The 16,279-nt window shown below is 34.1% G+C and overlaps 2 protein-coding genes across 2 annotated transcripts in view; one reads left to right on the top strand and one right to left on the bottom strand.

The window, feature by feature from the left end:
- Positions 1-5,763, top strand: part of EIF3M (eukaryotic translation initiation factor 3 subunit M) — a 16,900-nt gene extending 11,137 nt beyond the window's left edge. Inside the window, exons 9-11 of the mRNA XM_006753916.2 lie at positions 3,383-3,526; positions 4,780-4,840; positions 5,284-5,763. Of these exons, the coding sequence (XP_006753979.1) occupies positions 3,383-3,526; positions 4,780-4,840; positions 5,284-5,404 (326 nt within the window). The 3' untranslated portion in view covers positions 5,405-5,763. The remainder of the gene's footprint in view (positions 1-3,382; positions 3,527-4,779; positions 4,841-5,283) is intronic.
- Positions 5,764-13,366: 7,603 nt separating this feature from the next.
- CCDC73 (coiled-coil domain containing 73) lies at positions 13,367-15,995 on the bottom strand. The gene has a single exon (XM_015566383.1). The coding sequence runs from the start codon at positions 15,255-15,257 to the stop codon at positions 13,668-13,670; it is 1,590 nt and encodes a 529-aa protein (XP_015421869.1). The 5' UTR covers positions 15,258-15,995; the 3' UTR covers positions 13,367-13,667.
- Positions 15,996-16,279: the final 284 nt, after the last annotated feature.

The raw sequence follows: 16,279 nt of genomic DNA, 5'->3' as shown, positions 1-16,279 counted from the left end.
TGTTTTCGGATGGTCTTAGGCGACCACTGTGAAGGGGTTGTTCGACCCCCAAAGGGGTCGCGACCCACAGGTTGAGAACCGCTGTTCTAGAGCATCAGAGCTCAGTAAATGTTCACCAACTTGGATTGACTCTCACTGTCCTCATTGAGCAAGCTCCATATAGATGCAGTATTTTCCTTCTAGAGCACGTCTTTAACATACTAAAATTACAAAATGAAAAATTAGAAAATCTATAGTTTAACAAGTTTAAGTTGTTCTAAGAGAATGAAGTCAACTATGAAACTAAGGTGCTTTGTTTTCCTACTAGGTAATAATCAAAATACATTATGTATTTTTCATACTAAAATTTGTTAGTCTTCCTGGTTGTTTGAGACATAGGTAAAGAATGCATTTATAATCTAGCTTGATTATACTGCTAGTCCTCAATATAGTAATCATTCATTCCTGTCACCTGTAAACTTCGGCATTGGGCAAGACTGAATTATTCTGAACATAACAAGGCATTTGAAATACACCAAGATAAAGTAGATGCGAGTGTGTTTGTGTAGAATGCTTTGCCAGGTGCACTAGACCCAGAAAACCACATTCTGTCCCAGTTAATTTGTTTTGTGGCATGAAGCTATGTGATGGAATGTTAATGTCAGCAACCTCTTTATTTACTCACCAAGGAAAAAGGAGTAGTAATTAACACTTTGACACTCCCCCATTGATGTGTAATTGACTGTTTCAAAGGAGCACTGGTTCATAAGCTATTGCAATGCATTAAAATTACGTTTTTTATATTGCAGCATTTTAAGGCAGGGGTCAGTGACAATGCAGAAATTGCTCAGTGATGCACATTTTTTTATTACTGCATTAAGGTTTTGACATATTAGTAATGAATAAATGTTTCCATAAAATTAGATTTTTTTTATAACTTTAAAATAGAAATGACATAGAATACTATGACTTCTTTGAAGGTGATGTTCTACTTTTCATGAAATAAAGCACAGCTTCCTAACAAGTCTTCAACTCATACTTCACTGGCTTAATAGCTTGCTTTTGAGAGCAAAAGTCCTAAAGGCTTTAGGTTTGGTGATTTCTTTTGATGTAGTGACTTTAAACATCAATTTGAAATGTTTTTAAACATAGATTCCCCATTGTATGACATAAAATGGTTTTACATAATTTATTTTAGAAATAATTTTCATTCCTTTGATATGTTTTTCGATTTATGGTAAGCTTAAAACTATAGCAGATTTTTATTTTAAGAGTATTTTAAATTATACCTTAGAAATTTGAGTTTTTATTATTTTAACATTAAAAGGGATTATGTATGCCCACAGAACTGGGAATGCTAAGAAATTTTCTTGAGAAAGATCTTTAGTGTTTGTTCTCTGTAACAGGAGAAACATAGTATTCCTGTAAATCAAATTTTGTTTTGCCTTTTGTTTCTTTAACATCCATGCAAATTAGCAGTCTTTTATTAGAAATTTGTTTGTAAAAGATGCTTTGCGAAAAACATCTTGAATGTATAGTTTTAGTTATATTATTAGACGTTTATTACAGCTTAAAGTTTGGTTACAAATGTCTAGATTCCACAGATGGCAACAGTTTATCAACCTCTGAGTCACACTGGCTGGGCATACAGTTTTGACTTTTAAATATTAAATCCAAAGTGACCAGGCGGGATTTATTAACTGGCAGTTTGGGCCAACAGTAGAATTATCTTGTGTCATCTGAATTGCCCTAACATGTTCACATGTAATCTGGTGTTATCCAGTTGCTACCTTCTTGCTTCAGAAAGTTAATCAGCATCTAATTTTCATTTGTTAATTAGGATTAATGTGCACTAATTGATTTTTTTGATGCTTATAGATTTCCATTAAACTGGTTAGCAATACTTACTTGGGTATCTCATTCATCTGAGTTATGATGATCGTGTTTTTGTTGAATCTGTGCCAAATAGAAAGCCTGCATCATAATTATAGTTAATTAACAGACATGAGCTGTATTAATGGGCTTTCCTAGTCACCTGCTAATAATAAATGTTATATATTTCAAATTTATTTGTGGAGTGCTTAGAGGGAACTTTTTAAACAATACAAACTTGAGGCTCTTAAATACAAAAGGGTAATGATCTTCGTGAGATTACCAAATTTGAAAGCTCAGAGAAAAGGGGCGTGTAATTCTGTATTAATTTTAGAAACTTGTTTTTATAATTGAGAAGTTAGCATCAAATCAAGTGTATATGTTATAATTCAGTTTCCATGTAGAGACGGGTTAACACTTGGATATTCAGGATTTGTAAATATTTATATTTCTAGTTATTTATTTTATAAATGAACCTATTTTCGAGGCCATTTTGTGACTGTAAATAAAGCGTTTCACTTCTTTACTCCTCAATTTTATTGTTTTTTTAAAGTGAAAGGAGCAGGGCCAGATAATTTGTTAAGTTTCCTTTTAAAAGAGTCTAACAGTTTGTTTTTGATATGAGTAATTATAACAGTATGTTGCATTTAGAAATTGCAAGGCAAAAATTTGAATTTTCTATACAGTTTTCTATTTAGGCCTTGTAAAGAACAAGTATGTTAATGGTACTGATTAGTTTTTTCTAGTATTAATCATCTTAGTCTGTAAATGTAAAGTGATAAAAACACTTTTACATTTAAAAAATATATATTTCTATTAATTTACGAGAAGAAGAGAGAAAGAAACATCAATGAGGAGAGGGAATCATCTATCCCCTGCACACCACCTACTGGGCATCAAGACTGCAACCCGGGCATGTGCCCTGACCAGGAATCTGTAACCTCCTGGTTTATATGGGTCAGTGCTCAACCTCTGAGCCACAGTGGATGGGCATATACAGTTTTAACTTTTAAATATTAAATCCAAAATGACCAGACAGAAAATGGAATGTTTTTATGACTGAATGTGTATGGAAATGTTTTAAAACTTCGTTTCCTAATAAAACAGAACAAGGTATAAGTAGATAAGGAGTCCTCCGTTTAAACAAGGGACCTGTTAGTAAAAATAAGCATAAGTAATTCATTTATATAAAATTTTTCCTTATGAAATGAATTTTGTACATTTTATCTCCTTAAGTGTATAAGTTAGGATATAAAAAAACTTTAGGGCCTAAAACCATTTTATAGCCCAGTCTTATTAACTTTGTCTATTACCTATAGTAATAAATAAATGTAGTTCTAGAAAAATAATTTTAAATACTCCATAATTTAATTATGGGGTCAGTTTATGATTTGAAAATAGAAGCTTTGTCAGAATTACTCTATATGTAAAGTGCTCAAACACAGTGACTCTACAGTTTGACACAAGAGTTGTAATTGGTCTTCTATTAGCATTAATACCTCTTCAACTTAACTATTTTGTTATTATTCAGGACTATTACATGAACAGAATATGGCAAAAATGAGACTACTTACTTTTATGGGAATGGCAGTGGAAAATAAAGAAATTTCTTTTGATACAATGCAACAGGAACTTCAGATTGGAGCTGATGATGTTGAAGCATTTGTTATTGATGGTAAGGCAATTAGAACGTTTTTTTTTCTATTTATCTTTTATCCATGCAGTATAAGATTTTTTATCTTGAAGCCGAGCCATATGCTAACAAAGCTAGATTCTTTTGTAACAAATGTGTATTTTAGTAGATTAGCAGATTGTAATTGTTGTAGAGTGAAAATTCAATGGAAATAAAAATTGCTATGTGGTTTTTGGTGTTTGTTCTATTACTTAAACTCATATAGAACAAAAACCTTTAGGTGGTATACCATAGGGTGGTTAAGAGCCTAGATTTTTATATCAGACCTGGGTTTGAGACCAGGTCTGTCTTCCTCTATGAAATAGGAATATAGGAGTAATTTGTAGTTCTGAGGATTAAATGGATTAATGCAGGTAAAGCACTTAGCCCAGTGCCTGGCATGTATTAAATGTCCTGCAGATGTTAACCATTATCAGTTTTTTATGATTGACCTAGAAACAGGACTTTCTTCCCCAACATTGGTATTATAAAGTAACAGAATTTTTTTTTTTCCTGAGCCTTTTAAATTTGAAAGTTTGGGGGATTATACAATTAATAAAATAAAGAACTATTCACATAGTTTCTAATGCTCTAATTCTTAAACATACTTATAAAGAAATACCTAATTAGGAAATCTTCCCCTTCACCCCCCTAAGGGAAGGGTCCTCAAACTTTTTAAACAGGGGGCCAGTTCACTGTCCCTCAGACCGTTGGAGGGCCGGACTATAGTTTAAAAAAAAAAACTATGAACAAATTCCTATGCACACTGCACATATCTTATTTTGAAGTAAAAAAACAAAACGGGAACAAATACAATATTTGTATTTGCATGTGGCCCGCGGGCCGTAGTTTGAGGACCCCTGCCCTAAGGTGTGATTGTAGAGGAGAACATCTAGAATTCTTGATGAATACTAGGGGAGGGGAGGCATGCCGGAGGCAGCCGATCAGTGTTGTGCTCTCACATCGATGTTTCTCTCCCTCCCTCTCTAAAAATCAATAAAACATATATATGTATTAAAAAGAACACTATATGATTTTTCGTATGGATTAGCCCAGCAACCATAGGATAAATAAATGCATAATCTCCCTCTTAGTTGCATCATATTGCTGTTTATTAGATTCAAAGAGCCAGCTTATAAAATCATATTAGAAAACTGTCAAGTTTTATTATGGCTTGCTTGGTCATAGTTTCATACTTTAAGCTGTTTTCTTAGGCATTTTCCATATAACATGTCATGCAAAATGTCTTTTTTCAGCCGTGAAAACAAAAATGGTCTACTGCAAAATTGATCAGACCCAGCGAAAAGTAGTTGTCAGGTAAGACACTTAATACTTTGCAGCATTTTGTAGAACAATTTAGTTTGTTCTGATTATTTCACTTAAATGTTTAGAGAACTAAGGTGATGTTCTTATCAATTGACTGTAGTTAAATAGTTGCTATTTATCATAATTTTATTAAAGTTCAGACTGAATTGATTAGCTTATTTAATGAAAGTCCTATTTTCCAGCACATTTCATTTAATGGCTCAGCATTGGCTAGAATACTAATGACTTTTGTGTCTGTTTTATGTAGTTCAGGAAAATAGAAGTTCAGCATCAATATGATAAAGAATTTTTTAAAAAATAAGCTGCTAATTCTCTTACAATTTGAAATTGTCTTTTATGTATATTTAACCTTGCTTTTGACTAGATTCAAGTATGTAATATTATAAAAGAATACAAGAGGATAAAAGGTTGACTAATGACTTTTAATTTTTCAGTCATAGCACACATCGGACATTTGGAAAACAACAATGGCAACAACTGTATGACACACTTAATGCCTGGAAACAAAACTTGAACAAAGTGAAAAACAGCCTTTTGAGTCTTTCTGATACCTGAATTTTTATGCTATAAATATTTTTCTTTTGGGGAAACATCTAAATGATAGTAAAACATTTTAAGCTGAAATTTGACAACAGTCTGAACATTTATTGTCTCAAGTCCAAAAGAAATTACAATCTTCAGAGGGTACAATGTAATAAATTACGAAGGGTCTCACTGTGTCTATCTTGAATAATATGTAAGTTGTGTTCTATTAAGGAAGGGTCTTGAAGGTGCAGCAGGAGCTTTGATGAAAGGTATATGGAGGAAAGGCCAATTTAAGGGGATATGATGCTAATAGCAAACTTTGCAATCTTAACTCAGCTATCTTAACTGAAGCATTTTATGGGCAAAAACATAGCAGTAATACAACTTCATTACATCAGAAGAAATTGGAAAAGTGAATACATCTGAAGCTTTAGATAGAAGTCATTTTGCTGTAATTGAAACTACATCAGTAATATACCACTGAAAGTATTAATCTGTTTTTGTTAACAACTCTTCTGCTTTTCTTTTTTTAGATTGGTTGTCATTCTCTAAGCTTAGCAACTTTTCACTTTCTTTTATTTGATTTGTTATCAGGCTCTGCCAGCCACCTTCACCAAAAGAAGACATAGTTAAATTAGCAGTATCTTTAATCTTGAGAGCCTGAGAATGACTTTGTAGATTTGATTTCAGAGACTGTGTTTTCACCTAGAAAAGACCAAACTTGTTTTACCACTGGAGTTATTACTCATTTTCTAAACACTCATCAACAAATAAGTTTAAAGAATATCATTAAGCTTTTGCAATTATGAGCATATGATAAAGCCACCATTTTCTTGGCTTTTCCCCAACTACTACATTTTGGCATCAAAAAACTATAAAATGTGAATTTGTAGGCTTATGTAGTAGCTTTTCAAGATGTCTTAATATATTCCAGGAATACCACAAACATTTTCTAAAAGGTCTTGAGCTTACATTGAAAGAAAAGATATTTAAAACAGGCAGATAAAAATCTGTTTTGTCTTCTACTCCCTTCCTTTTCCAAACATGTCTATGTTTTGTATCTTCTATCAAAACAAGGGTAAATTTTAAAATGCTAACAGAAGTAAACTACCATTAAAAGCTGCTTTTTACTTCATGTTTCCTCTCATGCTTCAGAGCACCATTTTTGGAGACACAGGAAAGAGCAATGCAGTATTTGGAAGTTGGCATGTTTTCCAAAGCACTACATTGGGTCATACTTATAATATTGTGCTAAAAATGTTCATTTCTATTTTTTTTCCTGATAATAAAATACCGGAAATTTGGAAAATAGAAAAAAGTATAAAGTAACTAAAAATCAGTAGTAAACCACTATCCAGAGACTTGTCAACATTTTGATACCATTTGCATTTAGACTTTTTTTCTATTTTTAGTATAATCAATAACTTTCTAGAATTTTATATCTGTTTTTCCCACTGAGCTGCTTTCCTAAGTCATTAAAATTTCTCAAACTATTGTAGGGGGCTGCAAAATAATTCCCTTTTATGCATGTGTTGTAATTTATCTCTCAATTGAATATTTGTTTCAACTTATCCCTGTCAAATAAATTTAATTTCTTGAAAAAAAAACCTTTTATGGTCTTAGATTACCAGATAAAACTTATTGTTAAAAGGGAATGTTATAATTTAGAATAGGGAATAGGATAAGAACCACATTAAAATTACCCAAGATTCCAACCACCATTAAACAATTTGGTGTAAATATTCTGGTCCCTTCCGTATAAATACACTATTTGAAAATTTAAATCACACATTTTCTACACTGTATTAAAAACATTTTTAGCATTTCCCTGTGTGAAGGTCTGTTAAGAACATGGATCCATTTTATTCCATGTTCCATAATCTATACTAATAAAAGGGTAATAATGCTAATTAGACCAGACATCTTCCAGACAAAGCCATGGTGGCGGGGCCAAGGCAGAGGCAGTTAGGGGTGATCAGGCCAGCAGGGGAGAGCAGTTAGGGTGATCAGGCGGGTGGGAAGGTGAGCAGTTAGGAGCCAGTGGTCCCGGATTTCCAGGGATGTCCGACTGCTATTTTAGGCCCAATCACTATGGGCTTATGGGATCGGGCCTAAATGGGCAGTCAGACATCCCCCGAGGGCTCCTGGATTGGAGAGGGTGCAGGCTGGACTAAGGGATTCCTCCCCCACCCCCCATGAATAAATTTTGTGCACCAGGCCTCTAGTTTAATATATTGTTGAACATTTAAGTTTTTGAAAAATTTATTTTTATACATTATGCTATGATGAATACCATTTGCTCATAAATCTTTGATCTTTGAATACTGCTTTACATTAAAACTTTTCCAATTGCACTGATTAAAGTGGCATATTCGAAACATTGTCATTTTCAAGTGAGATTATATAATTTTTTAAAAATATATTTTATTGGTTTTTTACAGAGAGGAGAGGAGAGGGATAGAGAGTTAGAAACATCGAGAAACATTGATCAGCTGCCTCCTGCACACCCCCTACTGGGGATTTGCCTGCAATCAAGGTACATGCCCTTGACTGGAATCGAACCTGGGACCTTTCAGTCTGCAGGCCAATGCTCTATCCACTGAGCCAAACTGGTTAGGGCCATAGTAATTATTTTTTACAGGCTCTTAACTATTTACATTTAATCTCAGTTCCCTCAGGACTGCTCTTCTTGGCTCCTGAGAATTCTAGTTAGCCACCTGTCCCCTCAAAGTCCTAGCCTGTGATCCTTATGATGATACTGTATTCATATGATTGCCTATGTTCTTATAAAATAACAGATGAAGACAAAAGTATTGTCAAGGACTGCCAGGACAATAAGCAAGTTATTTAACTTTTGTGAGCCTTAGTTTTCTCATCAGCTCCTTTTAGATACAAAATGCTATTGTAAAAAGTGGTGCCCTGGCTGGTATGACTCAGAGCAATGTCCTATACACCAAAAGGTCACGGGGTTTGATTCCCAGTCAGAGCAGGTACTCAGGTTGTGGGTTTGATTCCTGGTCAGGACTAGTTCAATAGGCAACTAATTGACAGTCACTTGCACACTGATGTTTCACTCTCTAAAATCAAAGTATGTCCTTGAATAAGGATTCTTTAAAAAAGAGTAAGTGGTAACGGAAAAAAATGGGTAAATGTGTATTTCTGATAATGTCTCACATATAAGTAAGTTCACCACACTTCATTTAGCTTACAGAGCCAAAATGAATGTACACAGTCACCCATGCAATACTGATACATAGAAAGATACCAAATCTAAATCTAGGTTGCTGCTGATTTTGAAGTTAAATGGTTGATGCCTTGTGATTTAATGGTCCTGTTTTGCCATCAAAATACTTGATGCATTTTGTTGCATTTGACATCAAGTGCAAATCAGCCCATTTTCCAAAATTCTGGTTCTTTGACTTTTTATCTCGATGATGGAAAGGAGAGACATTTACACATATCTGCTTTAGTTTCTTCCCTAAACTAGCTACTTAGTGGGAGGGGCAGAAGCAGGGATTCCCTGTAGAGAGATTTTGACAGAACTTGTCTTACTTAGCTTAACTAGGGTTTTGCAGCCTAGAGTAATTCCAGTTCTATATGTAGCCACATATCATTGCTCTTTCCTATCTCCTTTTAAAAATACTTCCTCTTTCTGCCTGACTCAAAGATCTGATACTAGTCCTGGGGTTGCATTTTAAAATTTAACTTCAATGAACCTAATTCATTGTATAAGATGAATGGCTTTCTTTGTTTACGCTGGCCCCTCTTTCCCATCCTCATTCCTAGGTATGACCAAGATTGCAGCAGGCTACTAACTTAACCCTCTCCAAAGTACAAAAAAGGTGGATTAACTCATAATATATACCTAAAATTTTACAGGATTGGTGTGGCTAGAGTGCATAAAAATACGTTGAAAAATATGAATAACTTTTATTCCCTTTCTGGCTATAAGTCTTCATAAAATTAATTTGTCTTCATTTAGAACAAGAATAGGCACACGGCTTTGTGGGCCAAGGGGCCTCCCTCGCAACTGCCTAATTGTCATTGAACACTAAAGTAGCCATAGACAATAGTTAATGGGTGTGGCTGTGCTCTAATAAAATTGTACTTACTAAAATGAGGGGGTGGGGACTGCATTTGGCCCACCAGTTGTCACCTGACAGCCCTATTTAGAAAAGTGTAAAATATTAAGGAGCAAGTAAACAGGCTTCATAAAGAGACTAGATTTGTCTGGTTTAATGCAAGAATAACAGCATTTTCAGTGTAGGCAAAATAATAGGTCTGCTTTTAAATGTGTCCCACATTAGATGTTGATTGGTAATCAAGCTTCAGGGGGGACAATGGTACTTAGCATAGTGCTTGACACCTAGTAAAATTTAGAAATTCTCTCTTTAGCCAGTGAGCTGAGTTTTGTTTTTTTTTTTTACATGCACTAGTATTTTGAGAAGAAACTTTTTTTTTACTATGAAAGTTGAGAAAGTAGATATTTGACTAAGAGCCAAGAGACCTACTTTAAGTCTGCCACAGGTAGTGTCTCTCATTGCTTTGGAATTATTTCACATTTGTGTCACTGCTTCCTCATTTGTAAAATAGATGTGCCTCACAGGGCTGTTGTGGGAATATTTTTTTGAAAAAGTTTTAATTCTATAAATTCTTAAAAACATTAATTGCAAGAAAAGCATTAGGATTAGACAAAGAATGGAACTACTGGGTTAATTATAAAAATGGGCTTTAAAGGGAGACATGAAATTCCCATTATACCTTTGAAAAAGGACAATTACAATAAGAGGTCCAGTGCATAAAATTCATGCATGGAAGGGGGGGGGTCCCTCAGTCTGGCCTGTACCCTCTCCAATCCAGGATTCCTCTCACAGTCCGGAACCACTGGCTCCTAACCGCTCACCTGCCTGATGCCCCTAAGTGCTCCCCTGCCTGCCTGATCGCCCTAACTGCCTATCTGCTCTCCCGTCCTGGCCTGATCGCCCTAACTGCCTATCTGCTCTCCTCTCCTGGCCTGATCGCCCTAACTGCTTATCTGCTCTCTCCTCCTGGCCTGATCGCCCTAACTGCCTATCTGTTCTCCCTTCCTCTCCATGCCCTTCGGACCCCTGGCACAGGCGTACTGAGAGCTCTCCACCATGGCTCCACCCCTGTCCTGAACAATTTGCATATTGTATTAGTATAGATATTAAGTATTCAACCGAATTGAAATTGGTATCTAGCTTTTCTTTTTGCATTGATTTCACTAACTTACCTAGGTGGCCAAGGATTTCCCAATGCCAGATTTACCATATTTCAAAGATACACACTTGTACACATCAAAGCTGAAATGATTTCTGCTGACACAATGGTGAAAAGATGAATCCTGACTTTAGTTTTAACCCTCCCAGAAGAAAAGTTTATACTATCTCAGTGAGGGTCTCTCATACTTAAAAAGAAAAATAAAATTTATTGTGAAAACCTGTTATATGTTAAGGTGTCAATACTGTAATTTTCATCTTCGATGTGCTGAAGAGAAAGTTACTTAATGTGTGTCTATAAAATTTAAAACAATATAGTGGCTTTAAAATCTCACTATGCAATTATTTAAATAAGTAACCTTTCCTAACATTTATAGGTTATCTTTTAGCAGTTATACCTATAATTGTTTTTTGTAGACTTTAAAGAACATAGCCTTTTTTGCACTAAAGTTTTATAACCAAAATAAGAAACTTACAAATTTTACTAAAAAACTGTCATCTGTAGTTAGTTGCTTTTTATATGACAAATAGACTCCTGGAGCCATATAATCTCTACAAATCTTTTGTTTAATATTTACATTCATACTTGATATATATTGATGGACATTTGATCCTTTCATATTCTGTGTTCTAACTGAAATAATTTAAAATAAATTCCTTCACAACAGTTTCCCAAAATGTAAGTAACATTAAGCCCTACTAAAAATAGCTGAATTTATTCATTGACTATTTAAGGCAACTTTAATTAGAATGAAATTTTAAATGCTCAAATTGTGAACAGTTGTATTTTAAGTTTAAATAAATGTGCAAGTGCCACTATTCCTAAGTTTAGGTGACTAAAATATAGAAGTACATAATACACTACCTCACACTCTCCCTCCTCAAACAGGCTGGATTATATCTATTTGATTTATACACTGTGACTTTTTCCTGCTGTTTTCCATCAACCTTAATTGTGAAAAATGGTGCCATGCTGCCCTCTTGATATTATTTTGGAGATCAGTTAGGTCTTAAAGCATCCAGATGCATACAGTTCTACACATATCTGTAGAATTAGCTCACTAAGGTCTGCTTGGCAATATTTTTAATTGACTTACATGTTCTGTGGGAAAAGAAGAATCACAAGAAGTCCTTGCAGTTGCATTCCTCTCTTCCCTGGGCTCTCCCTTGGGATCTGGATGGATAGTGGAGTTATTCAAAGTGTCAGCAACTCTGTTAATGCTGGTAGTATCTGCTTGACAAAGAGGAAATGGCAACAACTGAATTTTATTCTCCAGGCACTCATTTTAGTGGCTGAACTTGTTTTACTCTGATTCTATGCTTTTGTATTTAAAAGGTAAATTTCTATTTTCTTTTTACTTTGATCTTTTTATAGTTTTCATAGACTTTGCTTTTACATTAAACATCTCATTCCAGAAAATAAAGTTTTATTATTGCTATTTCTAAAACCTGATTTCACATTAAAATGAGTGAAATGGTATAAACATCTTATAAAACAAAACGTTATCCTTATTCCCCAGTTACTATACTGCCTGTACATGTAAACATTTATATAGTGAACATCTTACGAATTCAGATTAAAAGAAACTGGCCATAAGATACCCAACAAAGGGCTGTCTAGTATTTAATAAACAGATAAAAGTAATGTAGAGAAACATGCCTACTTCGAAGTTTAAAAAATATTTAAACTTTTATGAGTTTGACGACTTTACAAGTTGAATTTTTATAGAATTTCAGACATCTCCCCTTCCATTCTTAAATTTATATCACTGAAATTTAATTTAGAAGAAAGGAACTGGGATAATATGGTCAACATTAGACCAGATCCTTGACTAATAGCATTTGATTAACCACAGTATTTGACAGATAAGATTAATAGAATCTGAAGTTAATACATTTTACTAGGAAAAATTAGATTTTGTGAAATAAGGTTTTCCAGTGCTTTGGTGTTTTCTATTTTTTCCCTATATCTCCATTCATGCTAGTAAGCAAGAAGTACTTATTTTGCTTTTAGTTCCCAGTTTTTCTCCCAAGTTTTCTCTTTCCTTTTAAAAGAAGCATGTTAAACTCAGGGCCAGGCAAAGCTGCCCTTGTAACCTGCATTTCTTATAATGGGTCTAACTGCATATTCTTAAACAGGTGAAGTCACTTAAAATCTAAATCTTTAATAATGTAAACTTTGATTGTGAGACTGCAAATGGCAAAGTTAACATTTTCCTCATGATCATACTTCTTAAACATTATCTCCAAGTTATGTTTATACAGCATCTACATGTTAATATGAAAAATTTCAAGTACTCCCAAGTACAGAGTATGAATCTCAAGTACCCATTACCCAGCTTCAATATCCATCAATATTAAGTCATATGACTTTCATCCATTACCTTTCCCCCTATTTTTCTAGTGTGTATTTTTAAAGCAAAACTTGGGCATTATGTTATTTCATGTGGTAGTTTTAAATAGTCTGAAATATTTAGCATTTCAGTGTATTAGTAATATAGGTACATCATATTAAGGGGTTCAATTTAAAGTGTTTCAATGACAAATAGCAATGATATGAAATGTAATCATGCTATACCTTGAGATTGTCAAACAAAAGCTGGATTTGTGGTGCTGGTAAAGAAACAAAATAGAAAAATGAAGGAAAGGGAGAAAACGGGGAAGAAAGTGACAAAAGGTGGTTCTGAGGGAGAGAGGTGGTGGTGATTTTTCTGGTGTGTGTGTGTGTGTGTGTGTGGTGTGTGTGTGTGTGTGTAAGGGATAAACATGGGCACTGGAAGAAGCCTTATCAACTTCTCTGCATTTGCTCTAGAAAGTAAAGACCTCAGATGAAGTAGCAGTTCCTAATTTAAAATTAGTTGCCTGGACCTGTGGTTGTTTTTGTTATTTTCAGTTCCTTGGTTTGTTTGTTTTTTAATTTCCAAAATGCAATTATGCCTCAGTATATGTTGACAAAACTGGTTCAGATTTAGGTGAAAAATCCATTTTCATCTAAATAAAGCCTTTACTTTTACTATATAGGGAATATTTTAGGTTTAGGAAAAAAATAAATACTAACATGTTTTCATTTTGAACATAATCTGTAGAATTTTTACCAAGAATACTAAACAGAAATAATAAATTTTTAAAGTAAACATAAAGCTTGTTTTCTTACCTGGCCCAATATCCTTCCTGACATTTTTACAAAGTGTCATTGAAACAATCTTTTCATTTTCTGATGGGCCTATTGGTCTCTCGTTCAGCAACAAGGGAATGCCAGAAGTTGAAGCGCTCACTGTTTGACTTTCATTTTGATTTACTTTTGACCAAGAACTGGGGTCTAAAAAATTCACATATACTGGAGTTTTCTCAGTTTTTTTATATGAAGTTGAAAGATCAAAGGCTGACTTTCCACTTCTGTTTACTAAATCTCCAGATGGCTTTATGTGAAATGAACATGATTCTTCCAGCTGTCCTTCACTGTAAATTTTTCCTGAAACGATGTCATTTAATGACTCTGTTTTCTCAGTATTATTTAACAATGTATGCTGTCTTTCATTAACATCCACAAACAGGAAAAGGTCACTTTTTGTAGTTTCAGTTAACTGATTCTCATCAATGTGACTCTCTTTACTGGAAAACTGCATTTCTGTGCAAGTTTTCATGTGAACAGCAGTTTTCATATCTTTGGCTTGTGAGGTATGTATATTCTCATTGTTAACTTGAAGTTGAGAAATGTTCATACTGTTTTCTGAATCTCCCAAACAGTCTTTAAATGAACTTTGTGAGTCATTCAGATTTTTACATACAGCGCTTTTCCCAGGGCTTGAGTTTGGTTTCACCAATATAGGCATCATATTAACATTTGTATCTGAATTCTTAAGAAATACTTTAAGATTATCACTGAAAACTGCAGATGAAATGGGGTATTCAACTGCAATGTCATAGGGAATAGTTAGTCCAGGCTTCTCTGAAGTATCCTTACAGATTTGCTGAACATCTGAAGTTTGTTTAAGTGGTAGTGTGCTGCACTCACTTTTATTATTTACCAGTTGTATTTGTTCTATTTTACACTGTTTATCATCTAATATAACATTACTTGAGTCATGTAAATTGTATCTTTGACACTGAACAGGATTCTTTTTTACATCCAGAGATGAATCCAAATCTATTTTGGCTTGGTCACTGTTTGTAACTGTCTTCTTTGTAGCATTTTCTTGAGTCTCTGGAAGCAATCTAAACTGTTGTTCAGAAATATCTTTTTTATGATTTGTACTGTGAGCCATCTCATTTAAGACACTGTTAAATGATATTCTGTTACTTTCAACCTCCAGATGTAAATCTGGACGGTGAACATCGAATCCTTCAGTTCTTTCTAGGTGTATGCTGTCTGTTTCTATTGATGTATCTGCCCCTAAAAAAGAATTATTTGGTGATTTAAATTCTGTGGATTCATTGTCTCTTTCCAAGCCCACCTTGTCTTTTATTTCTGTAGTAGCTGCTTTTCTAAAGTCAGTAACATTCAAGGTTTGTCCTTGACTAATTAATTCTTTTTCTATGCAGAGGGTTTTGCTTATAGAGATTTCACTTTGTTTCTCATCTTGAGGTACATTAGGATCAATTTCATTCTTGGAGATTTTTTCAGTATGCTGTATATCTGTCATGATGAGAACACAGTAAATTTTTATACAATACAACAAAAGTACTTTTGGTTTAAAACAAGACACGTTGAGGGTATTATAAAAATGGTTTTTATTTCTCTAGTCAAGTCCATATAAACACAGAGCTGATTCGATAAAATCAGTTTATCCTAACAATTTTTACTCTTAATTTCTATTACTACTTAGATCCAGAAATTGCTAGCTGGCTTCTTCAATACTCCTATCACTTTTTTAATTTACTACCTTGTAAATATATTTTGCTTTTGGAATACTTTTGGCCAAGTGTATAAAATATCTACCTAAGACGTTAATTTTTATTCATTTGGGTTCCAACCATAGATTTCAAAAATTCAGTATAATCACAATAATCTGGAATATAAAGTTCAGAGCTTGAGGGCTTTTTTAGTCTGACCATTCTCTCTACAACATCTCCACCAAGTGGTTGTTCGGCCTAGTTTTGAACACTTTCAAAGAATTAATTAATCAAGGACAAAACTTGGAATGTTACTGTCTTTAAACAACTTTTTTTCAAGCTGGATGAACTAGTAAATTATTTGAACAGTTTTAGAAAGGCCATTTGATGTAACGTGCTCTAGGTCTGGTCATCAGAAGGTTATTGGAAGCCCATTGGACATTCTCAGCAAAACAGTGAAGGCATAAACCAGAATGCAAAAAGGAAAGAAGTGATGAATAGGCAGAAATGTATTTTCCCCCAAAAAATATTGACTGTAAAGCAGTGGTTCTCAACCTGTGGGTTGCGACCCCTTTGGCAGTCGAACGACCCTTTCACAGGGGTCGCCTAAGACCATCCTGCATATCAGATATTTACATTACGATTCCTAACAGTAGCAACATTACAGTTATGAAGTAGCAATGAAAATAATTTTGTGATTGGGTCACAACATGAGGAGCTGTATTTAAAGGGCCAGAAGGTTGAGAACCACTGCTGTAAAGAAGAGCACAAAGGGACCCTGTTTTGTTAAGATATATACAAATAATGTATTTCTCCAACTACATTACAAGGT

The sequence above is a fragment of the Myotis davidii genome, unplaced genomic scaffold (genome assembly GCF_000327345.1).
Source record: "Myotis davidii unplaced genomic scaffold, ASM32734v1 scaffold330, whole genome shotgun sequence".
Classification (NCBI taxonomy): domain Eukaryota; kingdom Metazoa; phylum Chordata; class Mammalia; order Chiroptera; family Vespertilionidae; genus Myotis; species Myotis davidii.
This window is presented reverse-complemented; position numbering and strand designations above follow the sequence as displayed.